At 46.0% G+C, this 14,510-nt stretch overlaps 1 protein-coding gene across 2 annotated transcripts in view; it reads left to right on the top strand.

The window, feature by feature from the left end:
- Positions 1-2,957: 2,957 nt before the first annotated feature.
- The window catches only part of ADAM12 (ADAM metallopeptidase domain 12), a 196,764-nt gene continuing 185,211 nt past the window's right edge, over positions 2,958-14,510 (top strand). For both annotated transcript variants that reach the window (XM_065672471.1, XM_065672470.1), the window contains exon 1: positions 2,958-3,218. In XM_065672471.1, the coding sequence (XP_065528543.1) occupies positions 3,116-3,218 (103 nt within the window). In that variant the 5' untranslated portion in view covers positions 2,958-3,115. The remainder of the gene's footprint in view (positions 3,219-14,510) is intronic.

Genomic DNA, 14,510 nt, shown 5'->3' with positions numbered 1-14,510 from the left:
AGCAGAGAGATGCTGCCGCAGTGGGATCCTTCCTTTTCAGTTTGCAGGTGGTGGCTGGCTTGCTTTTCCTGCAGAGCAGGGGCTGAGGCTCAAAGCTGAGTTCAAACCAAGCTACCAGCATATGCTGGCCTCTGTCTATAGTAGTAGAGAAGAAAGGGCAATGTGTTAGGTTTACCTCTCCCAAGAAGATTAAAGAGCAAAGTGACTGTTTAGCTGTCCATATGCTGTTGGTATTGCAGGATAGCCCTAAACTAAAGTGGAGTGCATGCTTTGGGAAGAAAAGCTTGGTTGAAGTAAAGGAAAACTATAGAGTAAAGAAGATAAGGAGGGCAAAAATGCAGGGTCGGGGGCGGGGGGGGAGATCATAAAGAAGCAGTAGCAAAAGATAGGAAGGTAAAGAAAACCCCAGCAGCAGTGAGACACTTCCACATAACATCACAACCCCCCTCATTCCCGTTCCCCTGACAATGCTAAAGAACAAAGCAGGGAAGGATGGATGGAGAGCCAGTGCCCGCGGGAATAACCTGGAGAATCGGGACTGTGCCCCCCTTTGAAGCAGCCACACAACCTGGATGCAATTTTCATTTCCTGCAGGGAAACGCGGCCTTGTTCTTTCTGAAGTGGATAAACCAAGCCTCGTAAAACTAATTGTGGGAGGTGGTTTGACACGAGGAACTGAAAGTCAAGGTTTGGCCTCTCTTATGCACAGAGCAGTGAAGCAGGGGCGCTTCAGATTAACTTCCCTTTTCCTTGAGGTGCTTTCTTTCCAAAGGCTTTTGAATCTGCAGTGATTGTACTGTTGTTCTGCAGAGCCAGAGGTAACTAACTCAGCAGCATTCCCACATGGATGTCTCTAATAGCGTATTCGGGGCTGCTTTGTGATAAACTATCAATTTATCAACTTCAAGCCCATAAAACTAGTGCGGTAAAATGCAAGTGTTCCCTTTGGTTAAGTTCTGGAGGAGGAGTATGAACTGATAACATCTACTTCATTCGTGCTGGTGAATGACCAAGACATAAGTGGCTCCACATTCCCTGTTAGCAAATCGTGTTACTCACAATAAAAGTACTACAATTTAAATGAAAAGCCACGTGGGATTACCAAAACTCCATTTAGAAGTCTTTAGCTTCCTCTGACTCTTTTTAATGGAGAAAATACCTTCAAGGGATAAAGATGTCTATATGGCTGTTATGGTGGCTTTCCGCAAACAAGTCTTCTAATTTTAGCATTATTAACCAATGTGCTGTGCGGAGCATGTGTGCCCATCATGAGACAGTAGATAGAGCTCATTAGTTCATATTTTAAGGGAGGAAATGTGGCTGACTAGAGCTGTTAGAATTGATAATGATGGGAAAATTCAGCATTCGGATATTTAAGGCTGAATGCTGCTGAAGTGAGACTTGCAGGGTAAATGTAGGTGGAATATAAGACACAGAGCAACTGGAGGTGAGTCCATGGGTCTAGTTTTGGGAGGAGGGGTAAGGGGAGAAAATGGCCTTTTTAACTGTGAAGAAAAGCAACCATTAAAGCATTTTTGCAAATGCTCCCTGATCCCAGCTCTTTTCCAGGGTTATTTCTGCTGAGACGACCTCACATTATCGCTGTTATACTGGGAATGTGACTGTCCCCTGGGGTGGTCTGAAGGGGCTACGATGCAGGGCTCCAGCTTGGGAACTGCAGCTTCTTGTACCCATTGAGTTTCTGCTGGTTCATTTATCCTCTGAGCTGGGGAAACGCAGTCTGGTTCACTGTGGATAGCTACCACTCTCTGCTCCAGAACTGCCCCAAATCATAGAATCACAGAATCCCAGCCTGGTTTGTGTTCGAAGGGACCTTAAAGCTCATCCAGTTCCAACCGCTGCCACGGGCAGGGACCCCTTCCACTGAAGCAGCTTGCTCCAAGCCCCTGTGTCCAACCTGCCCTTGAGCACTGCCAGGGATGGGGCAGCCACAGCTTCTCTGGGCACCCTGTGCCAGCGCCTCACCACCTTCCAATATCCGTTTTTTAAGTGGGATTGCATGGATACTGTGTATGCTGGTGTACAGACACATATGAGGCCAGTTTTGCCAACTGTCTCATGGAGAACATGGGGTCTATCCACAGAATTAAGCATTGCAATCGAAACAGTGAGATTTGGGAAGAGCCTTAATAAAGTAAAACTGCCCAGTAAAAGCCTGTGAGGATTTACAGGATTAGGTTCTTTCTTTCTACTCCTCAACAGCATTCTGCGCAACATGTGGGCACTGTGTGTGTTTTGGTGGTACTTTAAGGAATATATAATCTGCATTTGGTTATTCTCCCAGACTGTCAGTAGTAATAACTTGAATGAGGAAGACTTTAAAAAATGCATCTGGCAACTGTGGCTGTGTTGGGTTTGGTATTTTCTTTTAAAACCCCCAAAATGTAAGTCAGAGACACCAGAAACAGCTCCAAAATATGGCAGTGTTCAAGGCCAGGCTGGAGCAACCTGCTCTAGTGCAAGCTGTCCCTGCCCGTAGCAGGGGGTTGGAACAGGGTGAGCTTTAAGGTCCCTTCCAACACAAACCAGTCTGGGACTGTTATGATTCTAAACCCAATAAATACCCCCTGAGCTCTGACATACACAGATAACTTTCCAAAGGAAGCACCAGGGCTGACTGTGCTATAGAACCCTTGGCAGAGAGGGGAGGGGGGGATGTTGTGGGCACCCCGGAGCCCCCGGGGGAGCAGCGCTGTGCTCGGCGCTGCCCGTGCGGCGGGCGGGCGGTAGGACCCCGCTGAGGGGCGGTTGGGGCTCATTTGTTCCATGGCGAGGAGCGCAGGACGGGCTGCAGCGGTCAGCAAGGCTTTTCTTGCCAAAATACCACAAACCAGCCCCAAACCAACCCCCAAACCGCTTTAAAAAGAAAAAAAAACCCTTCAACTCTTCCTTTCTTTTTTTTTTTTTTTTTTTTTTTCTCTCCTTCCTAAGAAAGCAGAGCCCAGCTCATCAGCAGGAGGGGTTTTGGAGTTAACTGCATGCAGGAAATCTCTCACATCCTGAGTCCCAGCTCGCTCCTCTCTGTAACTGTATATTATGGGGCTGCTCTCCAGCCCCAGCTGATGAAAGTTTGTCTCCCTCAGCCTGGGCTAAGATGTCAAAGCGCCTCCGCGCCCAGCGCTTCCCCCCCCCGGCGCGGGTGTCCGCGTTGCTGCTCAGCCTCGGCTGCCTCCTTCCAGCATCCCCCGCCGCTCAAGGTAAGCTCACCACGCAGCCCCACCGATTTCCCCTCACACACTTCCTCACCCGACGCTCCATTTTTAAGGGGACAAGCACGGGAGAGGGGATCCAGCCGCGCTGCCTGCGCTCGTTTTGCGCGCTCGTCCGCGCTCCCCCCCCCCCCCCCCCCCCCCCTTTCCTGGCCTCCTCCACGCTGCGCTCCGCTCTCCCCGGGACGCGTAAGTCCCGCTTCTCTGCGCGGCGTGTGGACTTCCAAGCCTTTCCAGGGAAAACTCAGCTCTGAAGCCCCGACATCCCCCCCCCCCCCCCCCCAATCCACCCCGGGGATGTCCTGGGGATCCACAGTGTGTGTAGGGGTGCGCTGCAGAGTCCTAGGGACTCCCGGTGTGTGTGTTCTTGGGGGTCCTTGCGGACCCCCAGTGTGAGGGAGTGCTGGAGGCACCCGGTTTAGGGGATGCTCTGTCCGGTCCCCAAGACTCCCTGTGTTGCGGCTGCCCTGCAATGTCCCGGGGACCCCCGGTGTATTTGGGTGCCCTGCTGGGTCCTGGGACCCCCAGTGTGGCTGCAGTGTGCTGGGGACCCCCTGTATGAAGTGTGCCCCGTGGGGTCCCGCGGGCGGGGTGCCCGGAACCCCTTGTATGGGGGTGCCCTGCAAAGTCCCGGGGCCCCCCCGTGTGTGTATGGGTGCGCTGCGGGATCCCCGGGACCCCCCGATATGGGGGATGCCCTGTGGGTTCCCGGGACCCCCCGGTGTGCGTGTGTGTCCCCATCCCATGGAACAGTTTTTCCCGGAGGGTCCCCATCAAACAGCTCCCCGCGGGATGGGGCTGAATTGGAGAGGATTGTCAGAGCTCAGACTCGTTTCCAGCCGGGAAGGATTGCCTGGAAAAGCCAACTGCTGATGGTAAAAGCGTCCTCACTGGGTAGAAGTTTGCTGGCTGCTGTGCTCATTCAAACGCAGCACAAGGCAGTGATCGGTGGAGTCAGTCTTAGATGTTTTGCAGCGCTGGCTCAGTTCTATCCGTGTTATAGATGGGGGAACAGCCTGGAAAAGTGACTTGTCTCTTTGTATGGCAAGTCTGGGGCTTATTCTGGAATCACTGGAGAGCCCAGACCCTGTCCTCTTCATTAATCGGCAGCTGACAATGCATATTTTATGGGAGAGAGGAAGGGAGATTCCCTTGTATAAGTACATATAACAGCGCTGAGGAGTGCGTGTGTCCCCATGTGTTACTACAGACTCCTGTCCTGGAGCTTTTTTTTTTGTCATAACTTCAAATTTGGCAGATGTTTGCTTGTCTCCAGATTTATTCACAGCAACTTTCACTGGGACTTTGGCTCGGGATTTGCGGGGGGAAAGAGAGAGATACTTCAGCACATTGAACTCCTAGGGTAGACAGAGCAAGTTGTTGCATTTAGTGGAGTGCCTAGGATATTGTGTGAATGAATTAACAGGAGCTGAAGCTTTGCTTTGCTTTGCTTTTGTGAGGGGTCTTAATTTCTCTTCGTCAGCATTTGCATTTGCACCAAATCAGTGCTGGGCATACAGGCTGCAGAAACTGTCAGATGAGGAGAAGTAGATCCCCTGCTTCCTAGGGGCTGTTCCCTTTGCATAGATGGAGGGTGGGTTGGTTTGGGTTGAGGCAGGGCGTGTCAATGCTCAGAGCATCAATGGCTAGACTGGATCTTGAAGGTCTTTTCCAACCTAGTTGATTCTATGATGGTGGGGCCAGTGTTTCGGAGGTGAGCTGGGACAGAGCGTGAACTTGACTACACTTCCACAAAAGTTTGAGTTTAGATGCTTTCAAGCATTCACATAAGACAGAAATGAAGACAGGAACATAACTCGAAGGAGTCGTACCTGCAATAAAATAAGAGGGCAAATGGTAGGTGACTTAGATCTAACATACAAATGAGAGACAGTAGTAGGTAGGGGTGGAAATCCTGTTACTTGTGTTTGGGGATTCCCTGAGAGCCCAGCTGAAGTTCTAAGGTTACATTTGCAGTGATGAATTAAGCTCTATAAAGTTTGTGTTAGCTGCTTATCCTTATGGTACCTGTCTTTAGATGTCTAAGCTTGAGCAACAGCAGTGCTTGCTGACCTCCACAGCTCAGCTGGGTTTTGGGTCTGTTTTGCTGCATCTTCCCCACTCCTTTCCATAACACGTCCCATTTACATCTGCAGCCAGTGTGCTCAGCGAGCATCCTCTCCTTTCATTCCATGATTTTTTTCTATGGAAGTAGAGAACAGCTTTAGCTTTGCCAGAGCATGTGCTGCTTTCTTGGTCACAGAGGTGCTGAAAGTTCCAGCCGCGTGCTTCGAGACCCGGTGAGACTGCCTGGTGATGAAAAGTCCTCATCGTGCTTGGCACACATCTCCAGAAGCTTTGCAGCCTCTGCCTCAGCTGGCTCTGGTGCTGCGCCTGCTCCGGGCCCGGTGTTAGGGACGTGAGGAGCTGCCAGGATATCCTAATTTTTACATAAACACGTACTTAGTGATTAAGGACGGAAGTCGGAGTTACGATACACCATGGCAAGAGACGTGCAGAGTGTGGGACTGCCCTAGGAAGAGCTCTGCTATTAAACAGACATTATCAAGTCATGAGTTAGACAACTTAAAAGTAGCCTTGCCACCCACTTGTAGCATAAGTTTCTTTCCCAGTTCTTATGGTTTTACAATTGCCCTTCTGGTTTTCAGTACTGCCAGCTCTTGGCTACTGGTTAAAGGTCCTCATGGACAAAAAGGCAAACTAATTGCAGTACCGACCTGAATAAAGCAAAATTAGCTTTGCTATCCCTGTGGCGGATGATATATGGGAGGGTAAGATCTCATCTTACTCACTAGCCTTAAAATCTACATTTATATAAGCCTTTTGCAGACTGAAAGCTTTCCTGTATGTGTGTATAGGTAAACTCCAAATGAGTGTGTGTGGGGAAGCTCATAAATCTCTTTTAGGCATTAGGTGTTAGCTGGAAGGAAAATGAAAACCCTAAAAACGCAGTCCGAAATTCTTGACCTTCAATTAAAATAACTTTTCTGTCAGCTTTTATTTTCATTACTGGTGGCAGCTGCATTGGAAATAAATGATGGAAGAAGAAATCTTCCCTTGTCTCTCCCTTTAAACCCAATGTCTCCCCCTTTAAACCCAATGTCTCCAGCACAGTCTGTGTTTCAGAGCTCACTTTCAAATCCTGTCTTCTCTCAGAGTGTTCCCGTGTTTGTGGCAGATATTCATGGTCTGTGTATGATAATCACCTTCTTGTTTGATGATTATCCCTATCGGGTCTCCTGCAGACAGCCTGGCATGAGCTCTCAGTGTCCATGGGGCTCCACAGATCCATGCCATAATACACCAGCTGAGGGTATTATGCCCACTCTTCAAGTCATGTTCGCACCATTAACTCTCCTGCTCGCTGGGGAGCTGCTGTGTTATTTGCTGGTGTTTTGGAAACATCTCCATCCAGCCACAAAGAGCATCCTTGAACTAATGATTGACAGGCTACGTTTTGGGTGGCTTTTCATCCTGTTCGCAGCGTGGAGCCTCCCCCAGTGGCACTTGTCTAATGACACGTGAGTGAGTGCAGCAGGTCAGAGCTGTGTTATCTGTTACTTCCATTGAGGTTGTCAGCTGCTGCCGATGCTATTGATCATGGAATTCTGTTTTAAAAAGGCTGAATTCATGTAAAAGGCTTATTTGGTCCTCCAGCAGCCTGGTTCAGACCTCACATATCCTAGTCCTGACAGATTTATCACTGCAGTCACTGTGTTTCTAACATATCTCACGTTGCCAGTGCAAATTGTCTGAGGAATCCAGCTGGGCTTCACTTTGTCAGTATTCATGTGCATCCTTTTGGGCATACCTCTTTGAGCTGTAGTATTGCATGCGAAAGGTGAGCAGCATGCTCCATTTGCCAGGCAAGCAGCAGGATACAGCCAGTAGAGCAGCCTGTATGTGTGGCCAAGGTGCTTTAGCATCCCAGCTTCTGCTGGAGGTGCCACCAAGCCCCCTGTCCCTGGAGGAAAAGCTCAGAAACTGCATGTTTGAGGGCTGATGGGGTGGGTTTTCTCTTGACTTTTGCTATGAGACTTGTTGTAAACATAGAATTGGCATTTCCAGGGTGTTTGCAGTTAGGTCTGAAGTGCAGCTACATTTATGCATGTAGATATAGGAAGATTTAAATGAGCTCTTAGGCAGAAGCTCTTCCCTGTGAGGGTGCTGAGGCGCTGGCACAGGGTGCCCAGAGAAGCTGTGGCTGCCCCATCCCTGGCAGTGCTCAAGGCCAGGTTGGACACAGGGGCTTGGAGCAAGCTGCTCCAGTGGAAGGGGTCCCTGCCCGTGGCAGGGGTTGGAGCTGGATGAGCTTTAAGGTCCCTTCCAACACAAACCAGGCTGGGATCTATGAGAATGGCCAGGCTCTGCTACACCAGCAGGCTCTCCCCAGCTCTGTATCTCACACAGCATCCAGTCCCTCTTAGGTTGCCAGGCCTTTCGTGTTATTCATACTGGAAGGAGTTTTCATTTAATGCCCTTTTCTGATGACTTTTTTCCTCTGCATGTTCTTGTGTTTTACTCCACGCCATCTCAGATTTTGCTCTTCCTATTGCATGCACATTGTACTTGCATTTCAACTAGCTTTTCAGATTAGCTTTTCCTAGGACAAAAGCGCATCATCTCCAAAATGTTATATACTAAATGCCTAAATCACATCTGCAGAGGCTTCTCTTCGGCTCTGCTGTGTCTGCAGGGTAAGTCTATGACAAACTAAGCCCTGTTAAGAGGGTTGTAGTTGATTCTTAATAGGAGAGTGCAATCCAAAACAACAGTACTGTTAGTTTCTTGCTAACACAAGGCAAATTGCTTCAATTATGTTAAACGTTTATGATAAGAGGATCACACTAAGAAAAGATACTGTTTCTTACTAGATCCCTGCTCCAGGATGTTAACCCATCTCTGTTTCAGTATCACATATGAGTTTGAGACAATGTTGATATTGAGTGTGACTTGGTTATCGGTGCTTCAGAAAGCGACTTGATGAACTGCACCATCTAATCAGAAATACTGACTCCTTTATTAAATCACTTCATGTTGTTTTGTTTCATTATTGTTATACACGCCCTATAAAGGAGTTTGCTGCTTTCCATGACTTGGAGCTAGGATGAGAAATACTTGGTTAAATCAGGGGTGGAGGATTATCCATTCACAAGGTCAACACGATGAAACCATTGATTAGATGAACACATGCTTTCTTGTCCAAAAACTATGATCTAATAAGGCAAGAAGTGAAAGGTTTCGTGGCCTTTTAGCCATGCTGGATAATACACAGCAAGGCATAAAAACGGCGTGCAGAGTTTGGCACAAAAGAGTCTTTAACTAGTTTATTTTGAGATACTTTTAAGAGGAACTGTGTCAGTCCCTGTAAATTTAGTCTAATAGTATGTGTCATATGCATTAAGTGAAAAACCTTCTGACTATGGTAAAAGGGTGCTGTTTTCTTGCTTCTATTTAATGTGCTCTAATTCTGAGAACAGCTGATCGAGCAAGAGCAGTAAACCTCACATGTGACCTTTGAAAAAACATATTGGAGTATAAACCTCACTGAAACCTGGTGTTCATGGGATTTTGTTTTGATATAGTCATGTAAAAATACAACAAAAAAACTTAATCCAGACTTTGCAATGGTACATTTATTAATGTGAGCATAGGGTGACCGTGCGTGGAGCTGAGCATCACCAGTATCTTTACTCAGCAGCACTGTCTGTATGCAGTGATGGTAGTGTGATGAAGATCTTGTGTTACTTCAACAGTGAGAAGATGTGGGGAGGAGAACTGTTTAGTCCAGATTATTTAAGTCTTTATTCCCTTTCTGCTATTGAGAACACTGTGGTGACAGAGCTCTAGCTGAGAATGAAATGTGGCCTCTGCACCTGATAGGGAAGGATCCAGCATCTTGCTTCTGATCCGTGCTCCCTTTTGAATTGGGAGTAATAAAACTGTATTCTGGTTAAAAACCACTCTTGCGTTTTGACACAGATTTTAAAGTGTAAGGTAAGCATTCCAAGTGAAATAGCATGTATTTCTTCATCCATAGCTTCTTCAGTGAGGAAAATGCACCCCACTGAAGAGACATTTTGGGTAAACTCTTGCTGTTAAGTGCAGGGTCGTTGTAGAAGAGATCTTCTTGCATTAGAAAGAAGCAGCTTGTCTATTTATTTTGTGTTGGGTATGCTCCTTGTCTGATCCTCAGCTGGGATGAACTGTCTCACCTCCATGGATCTGTCTCCTTTGTACAACCTGCTGCTGATGTTCTGTGCCATTCGCTTCAAACCTGCTTGACAGGATCAGAGGATGTGTAGGCTAGATTAGCAAAGCTGTGCTTGTGACCTGGGAACATATCCAGCCCTGAGGAAACAATAAAAGTGAATGTTCATTACTTCTGTGGCTCATCTCCTGAAGAAGCCTGTGAAGATCTGGACCGATCCAGTCCTTATGGTGACATCTGTTGTAAGGTCGCACACATAAACCTCTGCTCTGCTTCAAGAACATTAAGTAACTCTTTAAGTTTCCCATTCATTCATGTTTCAGAAAATAAGGAGACAGACTTCAGAGACAGCTTATGTTCATACAGATGCAGGTGATTTCTCCCTTTCTGCTGTTGTGTAAGTCAAGTAGCAGGTACTCCCCATACAAACAACGACACATGATGGATATTAACTCCCCAGTCCAGTAGCTCATTTGCTAGGTTTGGGAAAGAGCTACAAATCATTTCCATGCACGTTTACCTAAATTAATGCTGCAGTTCATTTCAGCTGGATTTTCAGTGTGATTTCCTGGAGAATGTCTGAATGAATGATGTGTGTGCATGGGATGAGCCCAACTCCAGCTCCCACTCAGTAGTTTTTTTCACTGATGAGCATATATGGGAAGGAACACCCCTCAGTACAGGCTATACTAAAGATTCCTTGTATTCAGTGAGGGAGGCACGTAAATAATTGGAGAAAAAGATTGTGCTGTACTTTGAAAAAAGTGAGAGGAAATGGTAAGTTGGGGAGTAATTTGCGACTTCATTTAATGGAAAGCAGCCTTTCTTGAGGTTTTGGCGGGGGAGAGTAATGCTGGATCTGGATTTTTGTGTAATTATCATAGAATGATTTAGGTTTGAAGGGATCATCCAGTTCCAGCCCCTGCCATGGGCAGGGACCCCTTCCACTGGAGCAGCTTGCTCCAAGCCCCTGTGTCCAACCTGGCCTTGAGCACTGCTAGGGATGGGGCAGCCACAGCTTCTCTGGGCACCCTGTGCCAGTGCCTCAGCACCCTCACAGGGAAGAGCTTCTGCCTAAGAGCTCAGCTCAGTCTCCCCTCGGGCAGGTTCAAGCCATGCCCCTTGTTCTATCACTACATGCCCTTGCCAAAAGCTTCAGTAATGCCTATGCTGGGATGATGTTGGTTCAGTTGATGCGGAGTTAAGACGGGACATCCTTCACTATTGCATCCTGGAAATACCTGAGAGAAAGGCGTTGTGCAACCCTTTATTTTTCACCTGGTTTTAATCCTGTCCTGCTTGTTTTCACACTTTAGAATGACTGGGCCAATTTATGTGGTGTCCATCAGGCCTTGGAACAGGAGCAAGCTTAAGACAGGATTTACAGCAAGAGGACAGAAGTTCTCCTAAGCCGTTATGTCACTTATTTTTCAAAGCTGCTTTGGATTGAACCTTGCATTTACAACTTGCCCTCTTCTATGAACTCCCAGCGCTGAGCTCTTCCATGGGGGGATCCTGGAATCCTTACCCATTACTTTGCATGTCGAAATGCCCTCTGGTTCAATGCTTCGCTGCTTTAGTTCTGTCATATTTTGAAACGTTCTCTTCCAGGGAAAAAAGACAACTCTTTGGACTGCTCCTGAATAGTAATTCTTCAGTCAAGCATAACAACATCACAAATGAGGCTGGGCAGCTGTTTCCCAAATACAGTGTATGTGTATATTCTATACACGTTATCAAGCTTGGTTTTCACTGTTTGAAACGTTCTGCAGCCTCCCTGCCCCCTCCTGCAGTCAGTGGCAAATGTTGTTCTCAAAACTCCACTTGTCACATTTTGTTCTCGAGAACAGGGAGGATATTGAGATATACTGGCTTCTTTCCTTGAGTGCATTTCAATATGTATTCTGGATAATGAAAGCCCAAATCCTTCTCACATTACTTATGCTTTAATCACACTGTGCTCTCCCAAGATTGCTTTAATCGCATTTGCATCAGCAGGAGTAACTCTGTATGATGAGCAATATTTCATCTGCAAACAGAGGAGACAGATCTTGGGCATGGGAAGAGGAAGGAACTGGCTGTCCTGGATTTGTTACAGCACGGCTCTCTAGCAAGGGATGGTGTAGCATCCTGATATGGGAAACTGATATTCAGGAATTAGAAGGAACAAAAGCTATTTTTACAGTTTTCTTGAGGACCTGTCAAGTGTGATAGTTTCCTTTTAATTTTCTAGTAAATGGCTTTTTGGCATGTCCTAACTCCCGAGAAGCGCGATGCTGCCTGGTGCAGCAGACATCATTTTGTACTTCAGCCATGACATTACCCTATATGAGAACTGAAAAGTTATATAGATATTACACCAATATATAAACCATGTGTGTTAGAAAGACAAGTTCAGTTTTGAAGTATTTGACTTAGCTATGCTTTTCACTTTCAATCTGTGCCAAACATGTGCTTGAATGACTGATGGAGTCATATGGTTCCCTGAATAAAGCACTTTATTGTGTGCAGACGTAGAGCCTTCCAACAGTTGTATTACAGAAGCTTGAAGATTAAGATGATCCAACTGCTTAGGGGGTATGTTCCACAATGAACATTTTATTTTCCTTCTTTTCCCCTCTCTCTGCCTTTTTCGCCTTAATATGTGTCATTAGTTTATTCAGCTGGTCACGCAGTGACACTGGCCGCAGAGCCTTTGGTGGAGAAGAACAGCGAGTTACCTTCAAATTGAAGCCTTCACTCCCATGTCCATAGCAAAATGTTGAACACATGACTTTTTCCATGGAGTTTATGGGATTTCGAGGGGGAGGGATGCAAGGGCTGCTCCCTTTCTCAGATTATTTCATCAGCAGAGTTAGATTTAGGAAGGGAATAGCTCATACAAGAGCAAGTGATGACAGGAGATAGCACTTACAATTATAAAACTGAAATATTAAAAAGCATGTTTTTAATGCTGTTTATTTAAAGGGGATCAGTGTGTCTCAAACTCCTATTTCTCATCTGAGAGGTCAGTGCTTGTGAAGCTGCTTAGTGTGAAAGATGAAGTGGGCATCCTGCGAAGTCACACATGGATCGGTTCAAAGTTGACAGCCCTGTCAAGCTGGAGAGGGATATTTTTCCACTAGAAGCAGCAAGAACACAAAATTAACCTCAGAAATGCATGGAGTTGTCTTGCTGCTGCCTGTCCTTGGGCTTATCAAAGACTTTTGCTGACTTTTGGTGTTTTAAAGCTGTTGTACATGAGTAGTAGCTTTGCAACGTGAAGGAAAAGTCATGATGCGAGCTCAAGAAGATCCATGGAATGAGTTGCTTTCTATAAGTTACTTGTGCTTAAATGCCTGAGGTCTTGGGTTTGGGAATAGGGGGAGGAATGAGAAAACAAGTAAAACTTTGTTTTTAGTTAGGTGGCTTGCCTTCTTCTTTAATAATTATTTTCCAGGCAGGCCATGAAAGGAGTGATTTTACTGGATTTTTTTTTTTTTTTTGTGGAGAGAATCAATGTACTGCTTAGATGTGCATGGCTTAGCTGGAAAAATAATTTATGGTTTTGAACTCATAAAACCTTTACTGCGAGAGATAAGAGTTTTATTTAATGCACAGCCCCAGTCTTGCCCAGACTTTTGTGGTTACACACAGCTGAAGGCAGACTCTGTTCTGTGTTGTCTTATTTAAAGCTGTGGAAGGGCTGTTAGTGGGATAACGGGAAGTACCTTATCAGTGTGGTGGAGTTCCTGATTTTTGTCCTTTCTCTGGAGAGGGTGTCTGTGTTTTCAGCTGGTGGTTAGAGTAACATTTAAGATGAATGGTTGTCTGACTTTAAGGCAAGAAGTTGCTTACGTGATCCTGTGCATGTTACTGGGCTTGCTTTATTGTAGAATCATAGAACGGTTTGGGTTGGAAGGGACCTTTAAGATATCTAGTTCCAACCCGCCTTTCTTGAACCATTGTGTACTGGAAATATTGCACTGGTTTATTTTGCAGCATTTGCATGTTTATCATATTATCATAATTTACATTTGGTTATATTAATAAGTGACAATTCATTATTTTTCCTGTCTCAGTCAGAATGGGTACTGTTCTATAACGTGTTTTCAGCAAGATTTGTGCCTGGATAGTGTTTAGCTTGGGTAATGTTTTGGCTTTCCTGGCAGATGGAGTGAAAGAGAGGACTGGAAGCACACATCCGCACTTCTTGGCCAGATACTTGGATAGCTGACACTTCTTTATTCTTTGGCATGATACGGTCTCAGTCCTAATGTTCACAATTTCCATTTAAAGCAAGTTGATTTTAAATTTTAAATTGATGCATGAGAGCTGGATGTGGTCCTTTTTGCTCAGAAGTTGTGCATTACAATCCTATCCAACTTTATGTATAGCTGCTTTATACTCTTGCCACGTATAAATATATCAGCACCGGCAAGATAAATACCAAGAGGTGTATAAAGCTAAAGGACTGTCATGGGTCCTGTCATCTTTGGTTTAGTAGATTATGCAAAATAATTCCTTTAGTTCCCTTCTTGTACTTCAGTCTTTCCACTTCCCTGCTCACCTTGGCAGCCTTTCCAAACCACCAGCTCCAGGATGAATTAATCCTTCATGAATGCAGGTGAGGAGAAATGCCCACAGGATTCCAGATGTGCTTCTATTGCTGACTCTCAGGAGTGACTTCAACATCTGAACAGGGAACACCTCTTTTTATGCAGCTTTCCAGGGCTGTCTTTGCTTCATGTGGTATCAGTGTTGCACTGAATAGCATACATGGGTGTCGTGGTTTAAACTGAACCACAAACCTCGTTCACTCACGCACTCTTCTTGCCCTCCTCCTGCTCCTGGAGGGATGGAGAGGAGAATCAAAAAGAATGCAACTCCCACGGGTTGAGATAAGAACAGTTCAGTAACTAAGGTATAACACAGATCACTACTGCTACCACCAATGATAATAATGCTAAAGGAAATAACAAGGGAAGAGAATACAACACCTCAGCACCAGCCAACAGATAACTCGCCCCACTCCCCTCAGCCGAGCACCGACCGGTACCTCATCCAAC

The sequence above is a fragment of the Lathamus discolor genome, chromosome 3, assembly GCF_037157495.1.
Source record: "Lathamus discolor isolate bLatDis1 chromosome 3, bLatDis1.hap1, whole genome shotgun sequence".
NCBI lineage: Eukaryota > Metazoa > Chordata > Aves > Psittaciformes > Psittacidae > Lathamus > Lathamus discolor.
This window is presented reverse-complemented; position numbering and strand designations above follow the sequence as displayed.